Source organism: Schistocerca piceifrons, chromosome 10 (assembly GCF_021461385.2).
Source record: "Schistocerca piceifrons isolate TAMUIC-IGC-003096 chromosome 10, iqSchPice1.1, whole genome shotgun sequence".
In the NCBI taxonomy this organism is placed as follows: domain Eukaryota; kingdom Metazoa; phylum Arthropoda; class Insecta; order Orthoptera; family Acrididae; genus Schistocerca; species Schistocerca piceifrons.
In genome coordinates this window covers 42,370,619-42,392,597 of record NC_060147.1, presented here as the reverse complement: position 1 = coordinate 42,392,597, position 21,979 = coordinate 42,370,619, and the positions used below count along the sequence as shown (strand labels likewise).

The 21,979-nt window shown below is 45.3% G+C and overlaps 1 protein-coding gene across 1 annotated transcript in view; it reads left to right on the top strand.

Annotated features, from left to right (window-relative positions):
- Positions 1-20,603: 20,603 nt before the first annotated feature.
- LOC124718672 overlaps positions 20,604-21,979 on the top strand; it is a 237,470-nt gene continuing 236,094 nt past the window's right edge. Inside the window, exon 1 of the mRNA XM_047244298.1 lies at positions 20,604-20,731. Coding sequence (XP_047100254.1) covers positions 20,604-20,731 — 128 coding nt within the window. The remainder of the gene's footprint in view (positions 20,732-21,979) is intronic.

Here is a 21,979-nt window from a genome sequence, read left to right as displayed (position 1 = left end):
AAATACCTCGCCGCACAACTGGACGTCTCTGTTGGTACTGCTGACACATCCGTCCAACCATTGGGATAGTCAAAGGTGTGTGGTCGCAAACCCTCAGGAAATTGAAGGACCACTTCATGTTCGTCGCCACAGAAATGGAAACAAACTTCTGCTTGTCCATGACAAAGCGAAGCCTCACACAAGTCTTTGCACAGGAGAGGAGTTCAAAAAACTTCATTGGACTGCTCTTCCTCCTCCACCCTACAGTCTGGATCTCATATCTTCCGTTTTCCACCTGTTTGGAGCAGTGAAGGATGCACTCCATGGGCAGCAGTAAGTGGATGATGGGAAGGTTAGTGATGAAGCAAGATATTGGCCCCGACATTGACCAGTAGACTGCTACCTTGCAGCCATACAGCCGCTCCCCTGCAAGGTGGCGTAAGGCCGTCACGTGAATCGCCATATTGTGCCCCACATTTGCAGCAAGATAATACAGTCCCTACATAACCTAACCCCTAAAATATTTTGTAATTTATACTGTAGTGAGGAAAGTTACAGGACTCTAATAAAATGCTATATGTCTTAAAGGTAGACTTTTGAGGGCTATGCCACTAATCTAGTAAACCCTACCATTTTTAAAGTGGTTCTGTGTCCTTTATGAAGTATAGGTGGGTTGGTTGGTTGGTTGGTTGGTTTGGGGAAGGAGACCAGACAGCGAGGTCATCGGTCTCATCGGATTAGGGAAGGACGGGGAAGGAAGTCGGCCGTGCCCTTTGAAAGGAACCATCCCGGCATTTTCCTGGAGCGATTTAGGGAAATCACTATAGGTGGGCATTTATTTACATTTACAGTCATCACCCAATCCCCTTGAGGTTTCCTCGTGTTTTGCTTCAGTTTTATGTCTGTAATGGGCCGTAATGGTCTTATAGCAGCCATCTCGGTACACCCGAAGTTACTTTACACTTCACAGAAATTAGTCTGTGCTCTCGGTCGAAGTTTTGGCTACTGTGTAGGTGTTTTCTTGCCCCGCTCGGGGTAGCCGTGCGGTCTAAGGCTTTTTGTCACGGTTCACGCCGCTCCTCTCCCCACCCTCCCCCCTCCCCCAGTCGGAGGTTCGAGTCCTACCTCGGGAATGAGTGTGTGTGTGTTGCCCTTAGCGTAAGTTAGTTTAAGTAGTTTGTAAGCCTATTGAAGATAATACAGTCCCTACATAACCTAACCCCTAAAACATTTTATGATTTTTACTGTAGTGAGGAAAGTTACAGGACTCTTATAAAATGCTAAATGTCTCAAAGGTAGACTTTTGAGGGTTATGCCACTAATCTAGTAAACCCTAACATTTTAAAGTTGTTCTGTGTCCTTTATGAAGTATAGGTGAGCATTTATTTACATTTTGGGTCATCGACCAATCCGCTTCTGGTTTCCTCGTGTTTTGCTTCAGTTTCATGTATATAATGGGCCATAATGGTCTAATAGCACTCACCTCGGTACACCCGAAGTTACTTTACACTTCACAGAAATTAGTCCGCGCTCTCGGTCGAAGTTTTGGTTACGGTGTAGCTGTTTTCTTGCCCCGCTCGGGGTAGCCGTGCGGTCTAAGGCTTCTTTTCACGGTTCACGCCACTCCTCTCCCCACCCTCTCCCCTCCCCCAGTCGGAGCTTCGAGTCCTACCTCGGATATGAGTGTGTGTGTTGCCCTTAGCGTAAGTTAGTTTAATTAGTTTGTAAGCCTATTGAAGATAATACAGTTCCTACATAACCTAACCCTAAAACATTTTATGATTTTTACTGTAGTGAGGAAAGTTACAGGACTCTAATAAAATGCTAAATGTCTTAAAAGTAGACTTTTGAGGGTTATGCCACTAATCTAGTAAACCCTAACATTTCTAAAGTGGTTCTGTGTCCTTTATGAAGTATAGGTGAGCGTCTATTTACATTTAGTGTCATCGTTCGAATCCCCATGAGGTTTCCTCGTGTTTTGCTTCAGTTTTATGTATGAAATGGGCCGTAATGGTCTTATAGCAACTCACCTCGATACTCCCGAAGTTACTTTACACTTCACAGAAATTAGTTCGTGCTCTCGGTCGAAGTTTTGGTTACAGTGTAGCTGTTTTCTTGGGCCGCGCGGGGTAGCCGTGCGGTCTAGGGCGTCTTGTCACGGTTCGCGCGACTCCCCTCCCCACCCTTCCCCCCTGCGGAGGTTCGAGTCCTACCTCAGGCATGAGTGTGTGTGTTGTCCTTAGAGTAATTTAGTTTAATTAGTGTGTAAACCTACGGACCGATGACCTTAACAGTTTGGTCCCATAGTCCTTACCACAAATTTCCAATTTTTGTTTTCGTGCGAGACGCGTTAATCGGCTGCATCACTGTACACTGCCATTTGTCACTGTATGAGCAGCTAGGAGAAGAAACGTTTTCTGCCAGCGCGCCCTGAAAGCGATAACCCGATATGAGAGAAATGTGATGTGCGCGTGCGATACCATCTCCATCTCTCCACTTCCAAGGGAGACAAAGCAGCCACTGACGTCGGTAGTCGCGCTGTTGATCGTTTCTTCATCACAAGAGTGAGGGACGGCGAGGGAAATTGTACATAACACTCTTGTTTATCGACTGCAGTGGCTGTTAACCAGGTAACTGTAACTACGTCAAAGGATAACACGCCGCTGTTGATGGTTAGCTTCTGCAATGACTCATATCAGTATAGGGACGTGCGTGGTAATACAGTAGACTGTATTTGCCAAGCGTCACACGTCGTCCGTAGAGAATTATGCCACCAATGGAGTTCATGAGATCTCACAAAATTCTCCGTTCGTGTTGCATTTCTTTCCCAAACGAAGAAAACAATATTGTGGGTGTTAATTCATCAACCTTGTACTCTAATCGACATTATTTACTGCATTAAGGACACACAATATGTATCCACAGGATATGTGATCTGTTACTGAAAAAGTGTGATGATGATTTCTCCTCTAGCAAAAGATTCCGGAGTAATCCCCCCATTCGCATCTACGAGACGGGCCGCGGAATGTAAGAGGCTAGACGTAGTAGGGGAACAGTAACTGGCCATGTTTTATTATTTAATGACTTCAATATTTGGCGGGTGAACGTATACGTAGCATTCTGGGTTGAATAATTCCCCCGGAATCCAAACTGTCATGTGCTAAGTAAGTGGCTTGTACTGAAATGTGGTACCACTCTCGAATGTGTTACTGTTTCGAATATTTTGGAGAAAGATGACAGTGACGAAACTGGGCGATAATTATTTGAATTTTTCGTGTCACCTTTCTTATTGACAGGCTTAACAGCTGCATATGGTAACTTGTTTGGTAAAATCCACTGTGCCAGAGATTGCTTTGCAGATGTTACTAAGGACACTGATTGTAAGTTAGAATAACTTTTAAGAATTCTGTCCGGAATTCCTTCAATACCATACGAGCATTTGTTTCTTAGACTTTTTATAGCTCTATTAACTTGACTGAAGTGTTAATAATTGAGGGTCTTCTCTACAGAACCGTTCAGGAATAGAACGTATGGAAAACATCGACGAGACTAGGGGACAGTATAACAGGACATATACTAAGACGTCAGATAGTAAACTCTGTGGTACTAAAGGAGACTCTAGTGTGCAAAGGAAAGGCAGAGATTCGAATACAAATAACTGAGTACGCAAGATGAAAGTGCTACTCTGAGATGATGAGGTTGGCGCATGAGGCTAATTCGCGTCGGGCCACATTTAAAAAAAGAAGAAAAAATCGGAAAACTGGTGACAAAAAAAAAGATAAAAATGGAAAGAAAATAAGGTTTAATTCTGAGCATACTTTGGGTACGTTGACTCGCCACACAAACAACGAAGTGGACTCCTTGTCAAGGTCTAAAATCTAGGAAATTGACAGCGGTCGATGACATAAATTTCATACAGGTCAGACATGGAGTAAGTTTAACACCATGTTATTTTCAAAGAGAACAATAATTCTATAATGGCAACACGTTTGGAAGAGACCGTCCACGCTATTTCAATAGCCATCAGAGCCCTACAAATACGACGCACAAGCAAGAAAAAAAAAAAGACTCCTAGATGCACTCGAGGAAATGGAAGGGAAAAAAGAAATATTAGTAGACTAGGGATTAGAACCACTGTCCTCACAAATGCGTGTATTGTGTCTAAACCATATCGCCACCCGGCTTGTTTCCTTATAATACTTACGGAGAGTAATTTGTACACAAGTGCCAGACATCTATTGTCCACGTGATCACTTGGCGTAATCGCTAGCCCGTGCGATGACAACTTATTATGTTATGGAGTCTGACAGAAGTAGTTTTATCTGTCCGAGATAATCTCTCTCGAGCAGCTGCTTCATTGCTCTGACGCAAACTGGCTGTCGTTAATTCCCTGCTTCCTGTTCTCCAGACAACCAACCTGTCTATCTGATCAAGATGGCATAAATTCATCTGGGAACCTCCGACAGCTACAGACAGCTGCCTGTTTGCCCACCGAGCGAAGTCACCGTGGCCGGGACAGATCGCTGAGTCTTGCGCAAGCTAAGGCCATTCGTAACAAACGTTATCTTACACCGAAGAGCCAAAAAAACTGGTACACCTGCCAAATATCGTGTAGGGCCCCCACGGGCAAACAGAAATGCTGCAACACGACGTGGATGGACTCGACTAATGTCTGATGTAGTGCTGCAGGGAACTGAGACCATGAATTCTGCAGGTCAGTCCATATATCCGTAAAAGTACGAAGGGGTGGAGATCTCTTCCGAACAGCACGTTGCAAGGCAACCCAGATATGCTCAATAAGGTCCATGTCTGGGGAATGTGGTGGCCAGTGGAAGTGTTTAAACTCAGAAGAGTGTTTCTGGAGCCACTCTGTAGCAGTTCTGAAAGCACGGAGTGTCGTATTGTCCTGCTGGAATTGCCCAAGTCCGTCGGAATGCACAATGGGCATGATTGCATGCTTACGGCTATGTCACCTGTCAGGGTCGTATCTAGACGTATCAGGGGTCCCACATCACTCCAACTGCACACGCCCCACACCATTACTGAGCCTTCACCAGCTTGAACAGACCCGTGCTGACATGCAGGGTCCACGGATTCATGAGGTTGTCCTCATACCCGTACACGTCCATCCCCTCAAAACAATTCGAAACGAGACTAGTCCGACCAGTCAACATGTTTCCAGCCGTCAACAGTCCAGATTCGGTGTTGATGGGACCAGGCGAGGCCTAAGTCTTTGCGTTGCGCAGTTATCAAGGGTTCAGAAGTGAACTTTCGGCTCCGAAAGCCCACGTGGATGACGTGTCGTTGAACGGTTTGCACACTGTCACTTGTTGATGCACGTCTCTCTTCAGTCATTGCTGGACTCGTTCTTGCAGGACTGTGGTGTGCCCACTGTAAGACCTTCGGTACACACACCATCAGATTATTTGACTTGTCGCTCTAACGAAGTAGGCGTGTGTCAGCAATATGTCTCGTGGTCTTATCGTGGCGTGTTTATCTTCTGCCGTTAGGTCAGACGACAGAAATGCCACTTGCACGCTTAGAGTAGCAGATTGGCGGTGACCAACTTCAAACAGAACTTGACTAATTTTCACACACATTTATTAAAATAATAACAAGAATAAAAATAACTTTGTTCTGGATGCTATTTACAATTGACAATCTGAAGCTCCCTTTGGTCTTGGTACGTTAATCTTATTCTCACATATCTCTGATACTTGACAAAGTGTCTATAAGTTTCTCTTCATGGCTATGTACAGGAATATGATAATCTTATTAGGCGCAGACTGAAACTTGACTATATTTTTTTTTCTTTATTGTAATTTTAAGCACCTCATACAGGCGGGCTGTCAGCAGCATATTACGCCGCTCTTCAGCCTTAAGTAGTAAGATCATATGACAAATAGGTGACACAGACGATACAATGAAAATGGCGGGCAAAAAAGGTAGAGACAAAAAACAATAAACATGAAGCCGTTCACGCTGGACTATAAAAGCACTAACACTTGTTGACACGGCGCACAGAACACGGAGGACGGCGACGGCACATGTGAACAGTGGAGGTGTAACTGCGAAAGAACGCTAAACACAAAACGAAGGCACACACACGAGACACTGAGGGCGATATTCTCCGGTGTGCGAATGTTCACTATGCGTGTATTATTAGGCGCAGACTGAAACTTAACTATAGACTGGTACAGACAAATGCAGACTAATGCAGACTGACTAATCGGAGGTCTGTACACTCGTTATAATGCCTCGAGCGTTCAGGTATCACTGCGCGAGTGTGATCCGCGGGGAGAAAAGGTTCTACATTAGCAGCAATCTCATTGGCTGCGTTACATATTAATACGCGGATCAGCGGAAGCAGAATTTGGTCCGTCTCTAAGACAGCGCCATCTCGTAGTGTGGAGATGGACGAGCGCTGCGTCTGCGCTGTTGTGCTTAGCGGGGCGCGCTCTAGTGGGAAAGTTGTGTACGCGCTGACTTTGCAGAACTATGTACACAACAAGGATCTTTTTCCGGCCGCAGCGATGCCAGAGATTTGATGTTTTACCGTGAAATGGTCATATGGGAAATCTCCTCTGCATCGTTAAGTCGGAGATGCTGGGTCCCACCGCTCTTGCTCCGACTATATTACCACGTTCAAACTCATTTAAATTGTGATAACTTGCCATTGTAGCTGCAGTAACCGATATAATAAACAGCGTCAGGCACTTGTTGCCTTATACAGGTGTTGCCGACCGCAGCGCCGTGTTCTGCCTGTTCACATATCTCTATATTTGCCTTAAGTAGTTTCTTTGGCGCTTCAGAGTATATAGCATATTTATGGTTTTGTTAATTTTTTGCATATTAATTTTTGTCACACAAAGAGTAAAGTGTGAATGTAAGTGCGATTTGTCAGTGCATGATAATTTCACAGCCCACCTACCCCACATGAGCGATACAGTAGCCCTCCACATTTGTCTGTGAAAAAGTTTGCGTTAAGAACAGCAAAAGTTGGATTCGAAAATGTTGGTGTCCAAAGAAGGCATCGGACCAGTGGACTTGCAATGTGAAGTCGGTGGGCCGAAGTAGCCTAGACTGACCAGAATATCCCTTCTAGAATATTTGGGGATGTTCGAGAATGCCGCATAATGTACAAGAAGATTACAGGATCAACCAGAAAGTTCGAGAATGTACTAGCACGTTCTCGAATGATCCATAGCCTTTTCTGGTGTGGCTGCTTTCCGACTCGTATGTTCTAATAATACTCCAGATGGTTGTAGATATTCCCGAAGTGCTCTTCAACGTCTTCTTGAGTGTTTCAGAATGTCCTGTAATCTTTCAGATAGTTGGAGAGTTTTCTTTAACGTCGCCTAGTATTTATGAATATTTTCAAATCTTCTCAAATGTCTTGGAATGTTCAGTGTAACAGACTACTTGTTTCAGATTAGGGTTTCGTTGAATCCTTAAGTACATGAAGAGCATTTAACAGTATCTTTATCCCTTCGAGAACATTTGAAAGCGTTAAATACTAAAATTTTACCCTTTTTTAATGTACATTTTTCACAGTGTTCTACAGTGCTCAAGGATGATAAGAACGTCCTCAGAATATAACTGAAAATAGAAACAAATCGAAGTGAGTCTTTTCCAGCTACTTTTAAATAAATGAAGGTAATAAGTATTCATATGAAACCCTCCAGTGTAGGCGAGAGCGCTAACGCGCTGCTTCCTGGACTCGGGCAGGCACGCCGGCCCCGGATCGAGTCCGCCCGGCCGGCTAACGACGAGGGCCGATGTGCCGGCCGGCCTGGATGTGGTTTTTAGGCGGTTTTCCACATCCCGCTAGGTGACTACCGGGCTGGTCCCCATGTTCCACCGCAGTTACACGGCTCGCAGAAGACATCTGAACACTTTCACACTATTCCATGGATTACACTCACGGCAGGCAGTTGTGGTACACTAATTCCATCCCGGGCGGCAGGAAGGGCATCGTGACCACCCCTTAACCATCAACAAGCCGATTCCGATTAACGATGGCTGACCCTGCATAACTGCGGGACAATGCTCAAGCGATAGATAGAATAAGAATTCATATGAAATCTACAGAAATGTTACTGATGACTCCTATTAGGAAAACGATGTATTATAATACTCAGTAGTTCAACGGCCTGTCTAGGTACTGTTAATTAGACAACACTTTGCAATTTGTTATTGCCCTTAATCTACTCAACTAAACCTGTCGTGCAAAGGGGACCTATAGTTTGACGCGAAATTCGAACCACGTGTCTTCGTTGGCCAATCTTCACATGACGGAGAGTTGCAGGTTATGTTAAAGGCAGACCGAAAAATTTCCTTAGTCCGACTGGTTTTCAATCTCATGCTCTCTCTTTTTCCAGGCACACGCTATGCCATTAGACCAATACCAAAAATATTTTATTAGAAATGGATACGATGTTCTTAGAGAAAAATGGAGTAGGTAAGTGGTCAGTGTATCTGAGTTTCGCGCGGATGGCCCGGGGTCAGTTCCTTGCCAGGGACTTTCCCTTGGCCGGAGCTACCTGAGTGAGGAGAAACGAATGCACACCGCTCGATACCGCATCAAGTGCAAAGGGTGACACGGCGGTCGGTCGACACCGCGTGTTCCTCTAGGACGCACCCCGATCCACAGTTTTGTAAATGCCCGCAATTAAAATGTACCAATTTTCGGTAACGCGGTACAATATGAAGATTATTCGAACTTGGAAGCTTGAAATCAGTATTTTGGTCAGTACCATCTTCCTGGCTTCGACAGAGATCTAGATGGATGAATCGGAGGGCATCGGTGAGAACAAAGCAGAAGGCGCAGTAAACGTCACAGCATGAAATTATCAGGCCCTACATTTTCTACCCAGGCAGGGAACGATCTACGACGCAGAAGCTATTTGACTTATGCAGTGAGTGAAATATGACAGATCTTCGACAATGAGCATTATCGTGGTATCAACCGATTCCGTAAGTGCAGTAAACAGCCTCAGGAAACCAAAATGGAACAAAAATATGTTGCCTGTAATTAAAGCCAGGTACAGGGTGTTCCAAAAGACACCGACAAACTTTAGGTTCAAATGGTTCAAATGGCTCTGAGCACTATGGGGCTTAACAACTCAGGTCATCAGTCCCCTAGAACTTAGAACTACGTAAACCTAACTAACCTAAGGACATCACACACACCCATGCCCGAGGCAGGATTCGAATCTGCGACCGTAGCGGTCGCTCGGTTTCAGACTGAAGCGCCTAGAACCGCTCGGCTATTACGGCCGGCCGACAAACTTTAGGCACTGGTTTCTTATACATAAGTTAAAAATGTCTACTATAGTTCTAACATTCTGCATGGTGTTTGTTTGTTCTAAGTCGTGTCTCCCTACCACTTTCGCGCAACGACGCTCTGAGCGTGTTTTTTAGGGATCTGACTAGTTTGAACCTGGGACCTGTAGCTGGTAAGCAGACGCCAGACCACACATGACATGTAGAATTCAGAAGAGTTCAGTGAGACTAGCGATGATATAACCAAATACTTAATGACTTCAGCGTCAGCTCCACTGCACTCCCTGTAAAAGAATCTTAATACTAACTAAATTTAGTGGAAGGGGTTCAAGGCTTTCCTATTTTTAGTTATCTGGTAAAATAACGTCGAAAAAGCAGTTAAGTTTACCATTGGAAATTTTATTTTACTCACAAAACTTTGTTTATAAATTGCAGTGTTAATAAAAGGAAATATTTTAATACAGGATGATAAAAGCCAACTGCGTTCAACAAAAATGTGAACGAATATTCCCTGAACGGGTTTCCAATTTTTTCAAGTTCTATAATGGATCGAAGGATGACCTATGCCATATCACATCTATAATCTAGCTTTAAATTAAGTTTCACAAAACAAAAAACTATCAAAATGGTCTACAGTGACCCTCAATTATCTTTAATTACTTATTTAACTTGTCGTAAATTACAGTAGGTGATGTGGCTTCTCAGTAATTATATAACAGAAAAATCATCGCGTTTCAGATTTTAACTTCAGGTAGCAAATGTGAATACCACGAAGTTTAATTGACGATCGACACTAGTATTACGCAAAAAGGGGATGTAACAGATGAGACTTCTGCAGTTCTGAGTGAAGCTTTATGTGCTGTAATGTGGCATGGCGTGCGTTCATTACCTTGTCGGTGTTCGTCAGGGGGCGACGGCCGGCGGAGCTCCGTCCAGCTCGCCCTCTCGGAAGCAACTCTGAAGCAACTCTCTCCTAACTTCTCCTTACTACAATTTACCGAAGTTGGTTTAAAAAAACGTATCTGACTGTACTTTCAACTGACCAATCAGGGTCTCAATGTTAACCTTAAGCTCCGCCTACAAAAATTCTGTCTACCCAATGAGAAACGTTATACTTTTCGTGGTGGGGCAATGTTTTTCACGTTTGCAACGTAACAGAGACGCGAAAAAGTCTCACGCTAAAACTTGCAGCTGGTGTGGCCCTTTTAGTGTTATCGTAAGATGTATACTGTTCGTCTGGAGGGCTCTATCTTTTAACATGGGCTGGGGGGTGGTCTTGGCGGTCGGCTGGCGACGTGGGTGTCCGTCCCTTATCGTAGGGCGTTCTAGCTTAACACAGTTCTGCTCTCGGCTTCTGTTCTCGTTTCTCCCCTCGGAACTGCGTCTGTCTCACGGTGGGAAGGTATGACATGCATTTAGGCATTCTTGTGTTAGTCTGTGGTATTCCATTTGCTCACTCGTTACTCGTATTACTTTGGTTAATTTAATGTCAGGATTTATTCGGAGCTATGTGACATACTGTCGGATTTGCTATCATGTCAGGGTTTTCATGGAAGGTGTTGGATTTGCCTGACACCTTACATAATTTTATCTTCAATTTGTGGGTATAAATCATGCTGTGATGTATGGTAAATATGATTCAAAGAACCCTCTGATGACAATTGCCCCAGAAACTAGTTTTGGGGGAATAAATAAATAAATAGATAAATGACAGAAAGCGAATCCGCAGTTCCATATTGTTGTAAAGATGTCTAGTGCATGAGCTCTAAACTATATTCCTTAAGAAGTATTGAGCTAGAGTTGAAACTTCCGGGCCGAGAGGCCGTCGTCGATGTATAAAATTTCCACGTAACGTTTCGTCTCCATCTGTGGAAGACATCTTCTGAGGTCGTCCGGCTACTTCCTATAGTATGAAACGGATTTTTTCTACTGCAAGGTCTTTGCTTTCTATATTTTGGGAGGAGGAAGCATTGACGAAAACAAGGGAAAAAACGCTTAGTAAACATGGGGTCTCAAAACGCATACTTTTAAAGCTATTCAGCTTGTTTTCATTTTCGCTAGTGTGAAACACATTTCTTCTACTGAACACGTGCTCACAGCACTTAAGTCATCCATCGCTTTAGAGCTGTCGTTTACCACAATTTTTTTCCTTTTTTTGGTCCGTACTACCTCCCCACAAAAAATTCAAAGCAAAGAACAGACGTGCTTCTTAGTTACGAATACGAACAAGTGCTCATTCACAGCTCTTACGGTATCCGCTTTAGAGCCATTGTTTGCAACTGATTTCCTAAGGCACGCGACCCTAAAGTTTCTAGGTGTCTTTTTTTTTATTTGGGGTGAGGGTACAGGACACCTTGCACATTAGTATCCGTGTAATTGTTCATAGTTAATGGTTCAAGGCCCCAGCCGCTGGATATCCTACCTGTTGTTTTCCACAGACAAGAAAAAAAATTCATTTTCAGTACTTCATACAATAGTGTGCGTGTGTGTGTGTGTGTGTGTGTGTGTGTGTGTGTGTGTATTTGCAGTAGGAGACCATAGAGCATGCAAATTACCGAGACTGTAATCGTCCAATATTTCAGAATGAAGCCACTTAGCATCTTACAACAGACTTTACAGATAAGTGCCAACCTTTTCGGAGCATCTTCTCACTGACATCCCCACCCACTAAATAAAGAAAGAAAAAAAGTTTCTCGCTTACTACAGTTTCTCTTTCCTCGCACCAGTCATGACATTCTAATTTATTACTTCTTCACCACTGACTCTAGCTGGAACGAGGACTGTTGATATTTCATATCGGGTGTCCGATGTACTGATATTTAAGAGAATAGAATTATCGACACTCGATACACCGAAAAAGGTATCGAAATACAGGTTCATCGACGAAATATATGTCGACCTAACTACCAATAAGAATGTTGTTGTTGTGGTCTTCAGTCCTGAGACTGGTGTGATGCAGCTCTCCATGCTACTCTATCCTGTGCAAGCTTTTTCATCTCCCAGTACCTACTGCAGCCTACATCCTTCTGAATCTGCTTAGTGTATTCATCTCTTGGTCTCCTTCTACGACTTTTACCCTCCTCGCTGCCCTCCAATACTAAATTGGTGATCCCTTGATGCCTCAGAACATGTCCTACCAACCGATCCCTTCTTCTAGTCAAGTTGTGCCACAAACTCCTCTTATTCCCAATTCTATTCAATACCTCCTCATTAGTTATGTGATCTACCCATCTAATCTTCAGCACTCTTCTGTAACACCACATTTCAAAAGCTTCTATTCTCTTCTTGTCTAAACTATTTATCGTCCGTGTTTCACTTCCATACATGGCTACACTTCATACAAATACTTTCAGAAACGACTTCCTCACACTGAAATCTATACTCGATGTTAACAAATTTCTCTTCTTCAGAAACAATTTCCTTGCCTTTGCCAGTCTGCATTTTATATCCTCTCTACTTCGACCATCATCAGTTATTTTGCTCCCCAAATAGCAAAACTCCTTTACTACTTTGAGTGTCTCATTTCCTAATCTAATTCCCTCAGTATCACCCGACTTAATTCGACTACATTCCATTATCCTCGCTTTGCTTTTGTTGATGTTCAGCTTATACCCTGCTTTCAAGACACTGTCCATTCCGTTGAACTGCTCTTCCAAGTCCTTTGCTGTCTCAGATGGAATTACAATGTCATCGGCGAACCTCAAAGTTCTTATTTCTTCTCCATGGATTTTAATACCTACTCCGAACTTTCCTTTTGTTTCCTTTACTGCTTGCTCAATATACAGATTTAATAGGATCGGGGAGAGGCTACAACCCTGTCTCACTCCCTTCCCAACCACTGCTTCCTTTTCGTGTCCCTCGAATCTTATAACTGTCATCTGGTTTCTGTACAATAACAATATCCAATGCATATTATAAATATACTGCCGATTTTAAAGCTGTGTATTTATGCATTGATTTAGTTTTAGATACTCTGTAAATCAAGAAGCTAGCAATTCGCCTACGCCACTCAGAATAAGAATTGAAAGGAAAACGATGCACATTCACGCCTGGCGATAACCACTTTGATATCAATGGAAACGGTTCGATCCCTCCCTCGGGCATGTGTGTGTGTGTGTGTGTGTGTGTGTGTGTGTGTGTGTGTGTGTGTGTGTTGTCCTTAGTTTAAGTTAGATTAAGTAGTGTGTACGCCTAGGGACCGACGACCCCAGCAGTTTGGTCTCCTACGCACTTACCTCAAATTTCCAAATTTTTCCAGTGGTAACTGCATGTAAGAGGCATAATAAAAGGTGCCCGATGGGTCCGTCGTTTGATTCGTCACATATCCGGAATGCTTCGTATCGACTCCCCTGTTTCTTTTTTTTTTTTTTTCTTTTTTTTTTTTTTTTTAATTTCTGCGAACGCCTGCGACCTAACAGCTGTAGCGTCAAAATTGGGTGGCGGAGCTAAGCGTTGCAGTTTATGTTGGTATCGCCGAGCGCCGGTTACGTCAGCATTTCCCCTCACACGTCTCCGCCACCACGATGGCCAATCTTGAAATTCTGATTTTTGTTCAGCGGTTTCCGCACCTGTTTTTGAGGAACGCCGATACGAAGAAATAGCATACACACTGTGTCATTTTTTTCCCCGCAATTTCAATGCTGTTTTATCAAATCGAAAATCTTGTTACGTCATTCACACCGTCACCCCCAGTACAATCGGGTTTCTTTTCTTGTGCCACCTATACCTGCTTCAAACATTCAAAGAGAAAGACTGGACGTGATGAAAGCTCAACAATTAGTAAAATTCCTTCACGAAGTGAAAGTAAAATAATGTTCAAGTACAATTTCACCACAACTTCCGATAATATACTGAAAATTATGAAAAAAATATTAATATAAAACAGAGACAGCAAAGGACTTGGAAGAGCAGTTGAACGGAATGGACAGTGTCTTGAAAGCAGGATATAAGATGAACATCAACAAAAGCAAAACGAGGATAATGGAATGTAGTCGAATTAAGTCGGATGATGCTGAGGGAATTAGATTAGGAAAGTAAAGGAGTTTTGCTATTTGGGGAGCAAAATAACTGATGATGATCGATGTAGAGAGGATATAAAATGTAGACTGGCAATGGCAAGGAAAGCGTTTCTGAAGAAAAGGAATTTGTTAACATCGAGTGTAGATTTAAGTGTCAGGAAGTCGTTGCTGAAGGTATTTGTATGAAGTGTAGCCATGCATGGATGTGAAACATGGACGAAAAATAGTTTAGACAAGAAGAGAATAGAAGCTTTAGAAATGTGGTGCTACAGAAGAATGCTGAAGATTAGATGAGTAGCTCACATAACTAATGAGGAGGTATTGAATAGAATTGGGGATAAGAGGAATTTGTGGCATAATTTGACTAGAAGAAGGGACCGGTTGGTAGGACATGGTCTGAGGCATCAAGGGATCACCAATTTAGTACTGGAGGGCAGGGTGGAGGGTAAAAATCGTAGAGGGAGGCCAAGAGATGAATAAAAAATGACTGCCTATATGTCTCTGTACGAGCCCTAATCTCTCGTATCTTATCTTTGTGGTCTTTCCGCGAAATGTAAGATGGCGGCAGTAAGATTGTACTGCAGTCAGCCTCAAATGCTAGTTCTCTAAATTTCCTCAGTAGCGATTCACGAAAAGAACGCCTCCTTTCGTCTAGAGACTCCCACCCGAGTTCCTGATGCATTTCCGTTAACACTCGTGTGATGATCAAACCTACCAGTACCAAATCTAGCAGCCCGCCTCGGAATTGCTTCTATGTCCTCCCTCAATCTGACCTGATAGGGATCCCAAACGCTCTAGCAGTACTCAAGAATAGGTCGTATTAGTGTTTTATAAGCGGTCTCCTTTACAGATGAACCACATCTTCCCACAATTCTACCAATGAACCGAAGACGACTATCCGCCTTCCCCACAACAGACATTACATGCTTGTCCTACTTCATATCGCTCTGCATAGTTACGCCCAAATATTTAATCGACGTGACTGCGTCAAGCGCTACAGTACTAATGGAGTATGCAGACATTACAGGATTCTTTTTCCTATTCATCTGAATTAATTTACATTTATCTGTATTTAAAGTTAGCTGCCATTCTTTACACCAATCACAAATCTTGTCCAAGTCATCTTGTATCCTCCTACAGTCACTCAACGACGACACCTTCCCGTACACCACAGCATCATCAGCAAACAGCCGCACATTGCTATCCACCCTATTCAAAAGATCATTTATGTAGATAGAAAACAACATCGGACCTACCAGACTTCTCTGGGGCACTTCAGCTGATACCCTCACCTTCGATGAACACTCACCATCGAGGACAATGTACTGGGTTCTATTACCTAAGAAGTCTTCGAGCCACTCACATGCTTGGGAACCAGTCCCATATGCTCGTTCCTTAGTTAGGAGTCTGCTGTGGGGCACCGAGTCACACGCTTTCCGGAATTCAAGGAATATGGCATCCGTCTGATACCCTTCATCCATGGTTCGCAAGATATCAAGTGAAAAAAGGGCGAGTTGCGTTTCGCAGGAGCGATGCTTTCTAAAGCCGTGCTGATGGATGGACAGAAACTTCTCTGTCTTAAGCAAATTCATTATATTCGAACTGAGAATATGTTCGAGAATCCTGCAACAAACCGATGTTAAGGAAACTGGTCTGTAATTTTGAGGATCCGTCCTTCTACCATTCTTAAACAGGGTGTTACAAAAAGGTACGGCTAAACTTTCAGGAAATATTCCTCACACAGAAAGAAAGAAAATATGTTATGTGGACATGTGTCCGGAAACGCTTACTTTCCATGTTAGAGCTCATTTTATTTCTTCCCTTCTAATCACATTAGTCATGGAATGGAAAAACATAGCAACAGAACGTACCAGTGTGACTTTAAACACTTTGTTACAGGAAATGTTCAAAATGTCCTCCGCTAGCGGGGATACATGCATCCATCCTCCGTCGCATGGAATCCCTGATGCGCTGATGCAGCCCTGGAGAATGGCGTATTGTATCACAGCCGTCCACAATACGATCACGAAGAGCCTCTACATTTGGTACCGGGGTTGCGTAGATAAGAGCTTTCAAATGCCCCCATAAATGAAAGTCAAGAGGGTAAAGGTCAGGCGAGCGTGGAGGCCATGGAATTGGTCCGCCTTACCAATCCATCGGTCACCGCATCTGTTGTTGAGAAGCGTACGAACACTTCGACTGAAATGTGCAGGAGCTCCATCGTGCATGAACCACATGTTGCGTCGTACTTGTAAAGGCACATGTTCTAGCAGCACAGGTAGAGTATCCCAACTAAAATGAGCTCTAACATGGAAATTAAGCGTTTCCGGACACATGTTCACATAAAATCTTTTCTTTATTTGTGTGTGAGGAATGTTTCCTGAAAGTTTGGCCGTACCTTTTTGTAACACCCTGTATACAGGCGTCACCGGCGCTTTTTTCCAGTCAAAAAGTGGCTCTGAGCACTATGCGACTTAACATCTGAGGTCATCAGTCCCCTAGAACTTAGAACTACTTAAACCTAACTAACCTAAGGACATCACACACACTCATGTCCGAGGCAGGATTCGCAACTGCGACCGTAGCGGTTGCGCGGTTCCAGACTGTAGCGCCTAGAAGCTCTCGGCCACTCCGACAGGCCTTTCCTTTGGTTTTCAGCAAGATACACTCCTGGAAATGGAAAAAAGAACACATTGACACCGGTGTGTCAGACCCACCATACTTGCTCCGGACACTGCGAGAGGGCTGTACAAGCAATGATCACACGCACGGCACAGCGGACACACCAGGAACCGCGGTCTTGGCCGTCGAATGGCGCTAGCTGCGCAGCATTTGTGCACAGCCGCCGTCAGTGTCAGCCAGTTTGCCATGGCATACGGAGCTCCATCGCAGTCTTTAACACTGGTAGCATGCCGCGACAGCGTGGACGTGAACCGTATGCGCAGTTGACGGACTTTGAGCGAGGGCGTATAGTGGGCATGCGGGAGGCCGGGTGGACGTACCGCCGAATTGCTCAACACGTGGGGCGTGAGGTCTCCACAGTACATCGATGTTGTCGCCAGTGGTCGGCGGAAGGTGCACGTGCCCGTCGACCTGGGACCGGACCGCAGCGAAACACGGATGCACGCCAAGACCGTAGGATCCTACGCAGTGCCGTAGGGGACCGCACCGCCACTTCCCAGCAAATTAGGGACACTGTTGCTCCTGGCGTATCGGCGAGGACCATTCGCAACCGTCTCCATGAAGCTGGGCTACGGTCCCGCGCACCGTTAGGCCGTCTTCCGCTCACGCCCCAACATAGTGCAGCCCGCCTCCAGTGGTGTCGCGACAGGCGTGAATGGAGGGACGAATGGAGACGTGTCGTCTTCAGCGATGAGAGTCGCTTCTGCCCTGGTGCCAATGATGGTCGTATGCGTGTTTGGCGCCGTGCTGGTGAGCGCCACAATCAGGACTGCATACGACCGAGGCACACAGGGCCAACACCCGGCATCATGGTGTCGGGAGCGATCTCCTACACTGGCCGTACACCACTGGTGATCGTCGAGGGGACACTGAATAGTGCACGGTACATCCAAACCGTCATCGAACCCATCGTTCTACCATTCCTAGACCGGCAAGGGAACTTGCTGTTCCAACAGGACAATGCACGTCCGCATGTATCCCGTGCCACCCAACGTGCTCTAGAAGGTGTAAGTCAACTACCCTGGCCAGCAAGATCTCCGGATCTGTCCCCCATTGAGTATGTTTGGGACTGGATGAAGCGTCGTCTCACGCGGTCTGCACGTCCAGCACGAACACTGGTCCAACTGAGGCGCCAGGTGGAAATGGCATGGCAAGCCGTTCCACAGGACTACATCCAGCATCTCTACGATCGTCTCCATGGGAGAATAGCAGCCTGCATTGCTGCGAAAGGTGGATATACACTGTACTAGTACCGACATTGTGCATGCTCTGTTGCCTGTGTCTATGTGCCTGTGGTTCTGTCAGTGTGATCATGTGATGTATCTGACCCCAGGAATGTGTCAATAAAGTTTCCCCTTCCTGGGACAATGAATTCACGGTGTTCTTATTTCAATTTCCAGGAGTGTATTTTGCTAAGGTATGACGGTGGCAGTGGTTGTACGCTTCGCGCATCGCTCTTTTTACAGCAGCACGAATCTCTACTGACTTTTGCCTGTCCTCATTCTCCTGATCTTTCTTGTACCGCGAGTGCAACTGCCTTTGCTTCCTGAGTATTCTCCGAATCGCGCTGTTAAACCACGGTGAGTCTTTTCCGTCCGTGACCCACTTTTTCGGAACATACTTGTCCAATGTGTGATTTACAATGTGTTTAAAATTTGCCCGTAATTCTTCCACCTCCAGCGTACCGGAAGTATCAGTTTCTTTGGCTCTTCAGTGTATGTACCACACTTGTGCGCGTGGAGGTGAGGTAGTTCGCTGATGTGTTTGGAGTACTCTTCCCTTGCTGCACGCTAGCATCTTCTACCTATGCATCGTGCTCACTTACAAAGCTCTGTCTCAGAACATGGCCATTTTTTTTAAACTTCCTGGCAGATTAAAATTGTGTGCCCGACCGAGACTCGAACTCGGGACCTTTGCCTTTCGCGGGCAAGTGCTCTACCATCTGAGCTACCGAAGCACGACTCATGCCCGGTCCTCACAGCTATACTTCTGCCAGTATCTCGTCTCCTACCTTCCAAACTTCCTACCTTCCTTGAGTCGTGCTTCGGTAGCTCAGATGGTAGAGCACTTGCCCGCGAAAGGCGAAGGTCCCGAGTTCGAGTCTCGGTCGGGCACACAGTTTTAATCTGCCAGGAAGTTTCATATCAGCGCACACTCCGTTGCAGAGTGAAAATCTCATTCTGGAAACATCCCCCCGGCTGTGGCTAAGCCATGTCTCCGCAATATCATTTCTTTCAGGAGTGCTAGTTCTGCAAGGTTCGCAGGAGAGCTTCTGTAAAGTTTGGAAGGTAGGAGACGAGGTACTGGCAGAAGTAAAGCTGTGAGGACCGGACGTGAGTCGTGCTTGGGTTGCTCAGATGGTAGAGCACTTGCCCGCGAAAGGCAAAGGTCCCGATTTCGAGTCTCGGTCCGGCACACAGTTTTAATCTGCCAGGAAGTTTCATATCAGCGCACACTCCGCTGCAGAGTGAAAATCTCATTCTGGAAACATTTTTTTTTCTCTCTCTCTTTTGTCAGAGGGGCACTGCCCGCTTGCTGATGAACTGCCGGCTATCGGATAGCGATCTGTTCTTATCTTGGCAGGCGTCATTTCTCCACTCGTCCATCTGACGCAGGCGTCGGCAGCCGTGATAGCAGACACGATAGCCGGGAGCTCATCTGTCGACGTGTGCGGGTCTGGAGGCTGCGACGCGCGAACCGCCCACGGAGTGCTTGGCTGGTGGGGACCTCGTAAAGTGCTAAGAGACGCCGTAAAATTCACCGCCGGGGCCATTTAAGGAAGTCCGCGCGACGTGTAGGTGTTCGTCGTGGAAGATCCTGGAAGCTGACGTCAGCAGTAGTGCAGTAGCCGCGTAGCGCTGTCAAACCCCGAAGAAGAGACACAGTTGTCGGAGGGAGCTTCAGTCTGCTCCACTGCAGAAAAACCTCTCCACACCTGCTACGTTTGGTGTTGGTTCTGTTTACCGACAGCGTCGAAGAAGACTTTTGAAGCTTATATCTGTACGATACTGTTCTGGGTGAACTGTGCTACCCATCAATCTGTGCGTTAGTTCGGTGAAAATCTTGCGGCTGTGGAGTAGCAGCTGCAAACATCACTGGAGAACGAATGTCCACAAGGCAGTAGTCCCACGGGCAGCTCTCAACAAGTGTCTCAAGTACTCACACCCACTTCTGGAACTGGAAACAAGTGTTTCATATTTTTCCACCAGCAGTGACTGCTTTTAACACAGAACCCGCATCGGATCTCTTACAGAGGTGCTGGGACAATTTTTCATCAGATCTACTGCAAGGGTAAAGTAGGCTTCATTGAAGGGTATAAGTGACGCAGGCATTTTTTTCTTACCTGTTAATGTGGTTGAGTGTGACTGATAAGTGACCCCAGAGAAGAGAGCGCAACCATATCGGGGAACGTGAAGAGGTCAAATACTGTGCACTGAAGACTGCCACATAAGTGTTGGGCTAATTTGTCATCAGCACCACCGTAAGGTTCTGTGGCAAGAGTTGTGGTCTTTATAATTTTTTGGACGTGGCGAAGTATCTGCGTTTGACAGGTAGGTGGACTGGTGCTGCACTGGACGAGTGAATAGGAGAAGTGGTGTTTGGTGAAAGTTGGAGGAGCACAATCGCCGGTAGCTGACCATGGTGGAGAAGGCGAGGTCGTGCGAGCGCTGGTTGCTGGTCGTGATGGTTGGGGCGCTGCTCTCCGCGAGGTCGTGCAACCTGCTGCCCGACAACCTCAACCTCGATGACGATCCGTCGGATGACGGGTAAGTCTCACCGTCACTCCATACTTCTCCTCATTCTCATTCTACTTCTCTTTCCTCTTCTTAGTCCCCTTCTTCGTCGAGAGAACACTGGCATATTTAACTCAAAACCGCAGTTCCTTAATTTTTCTGTACCAGGTGTACCGGTATGAAATGAGCATTAAGATACAAATGTGTCGATAGGGAACGTTTGTTGTGAACGAGCCTAAATTTAAAAAAAAAAAAATGGTTCAAATGGCTCTGAGCACTATGGGACTTAACATCTTAGGTCATCAGTCCCCTAGAACTTACAACTACTTAAACCTAACTAACCTAAGGACATCACACACATCCATGCCCTAGGCAGGATTCGAACCTGCGACCGTAGCAGTCCCGCGGTTCCGGACTGCAGCGCCTAGAACCGCACGGCCACCACGGCCGGCAAATTTTTTTTTAAATTTAGTATACATCAAGTCATGGAATAAACAACATCATATGTTTTCATCGTGTTAACAATGTCGAATTTTGTACCAGAAAGTAATGATTTGCGGAAAGCATTAATTTTTTGTTTTCATTTGAAAAAATGTGCTGCAGAGTCGCACCGAATGCTTGTCGAGACATATGGCGATCATGCTCTATCAGAAGCAACATGCAAAAGATGGTTTCAACGGTTCAGAAATACTGATTTTGATGTAAGAAATGAAGAAAATGGAAGATCACAAGTTCGGAGACGCCGAATTGCAAGCAATATTGGATGAAGATGATACTTTGAGTCAGAAGCAAATGGCAGCAGTGATAAATGTTGCACAACAAACAATTTCTGACCGTTTGTGTTGTGTCTAGACAAGACAGCCTAGACACAATGAGAGGAAGCCGAAAGGCACGCGCTAAGCCAAAGCAGGGTGCGTGAGGTCTGAAACAGGATACGTAATGAATGCTACAAAGAAAAGTACGTAGCTTCTGGAATACTTAACTTTAATCCATCCTTTTGGTACATCTGGAGATTGTGGCGATACAAGTGAGACTCTTTAGATACATGCAATGTTACTAATGGCGCCTTGCTAGGTCGTAGCCATGGACTTAGCTGAAGGCTATTCTAGCTATCTGCTCGGCAAAGGAGCGAGGCTTCGTCAGTGTAGTCGCTAGCAAAGTCGTCCGTACAACTGGGGCGAGTGCTAGTCCGTATCTCGAGACCTGCCTTGTGGTGGCGCTCGGTCTGCGATCACACAGTGGCGACACGCGGGTCCGACATGTACTAATGGACCGCGGCCG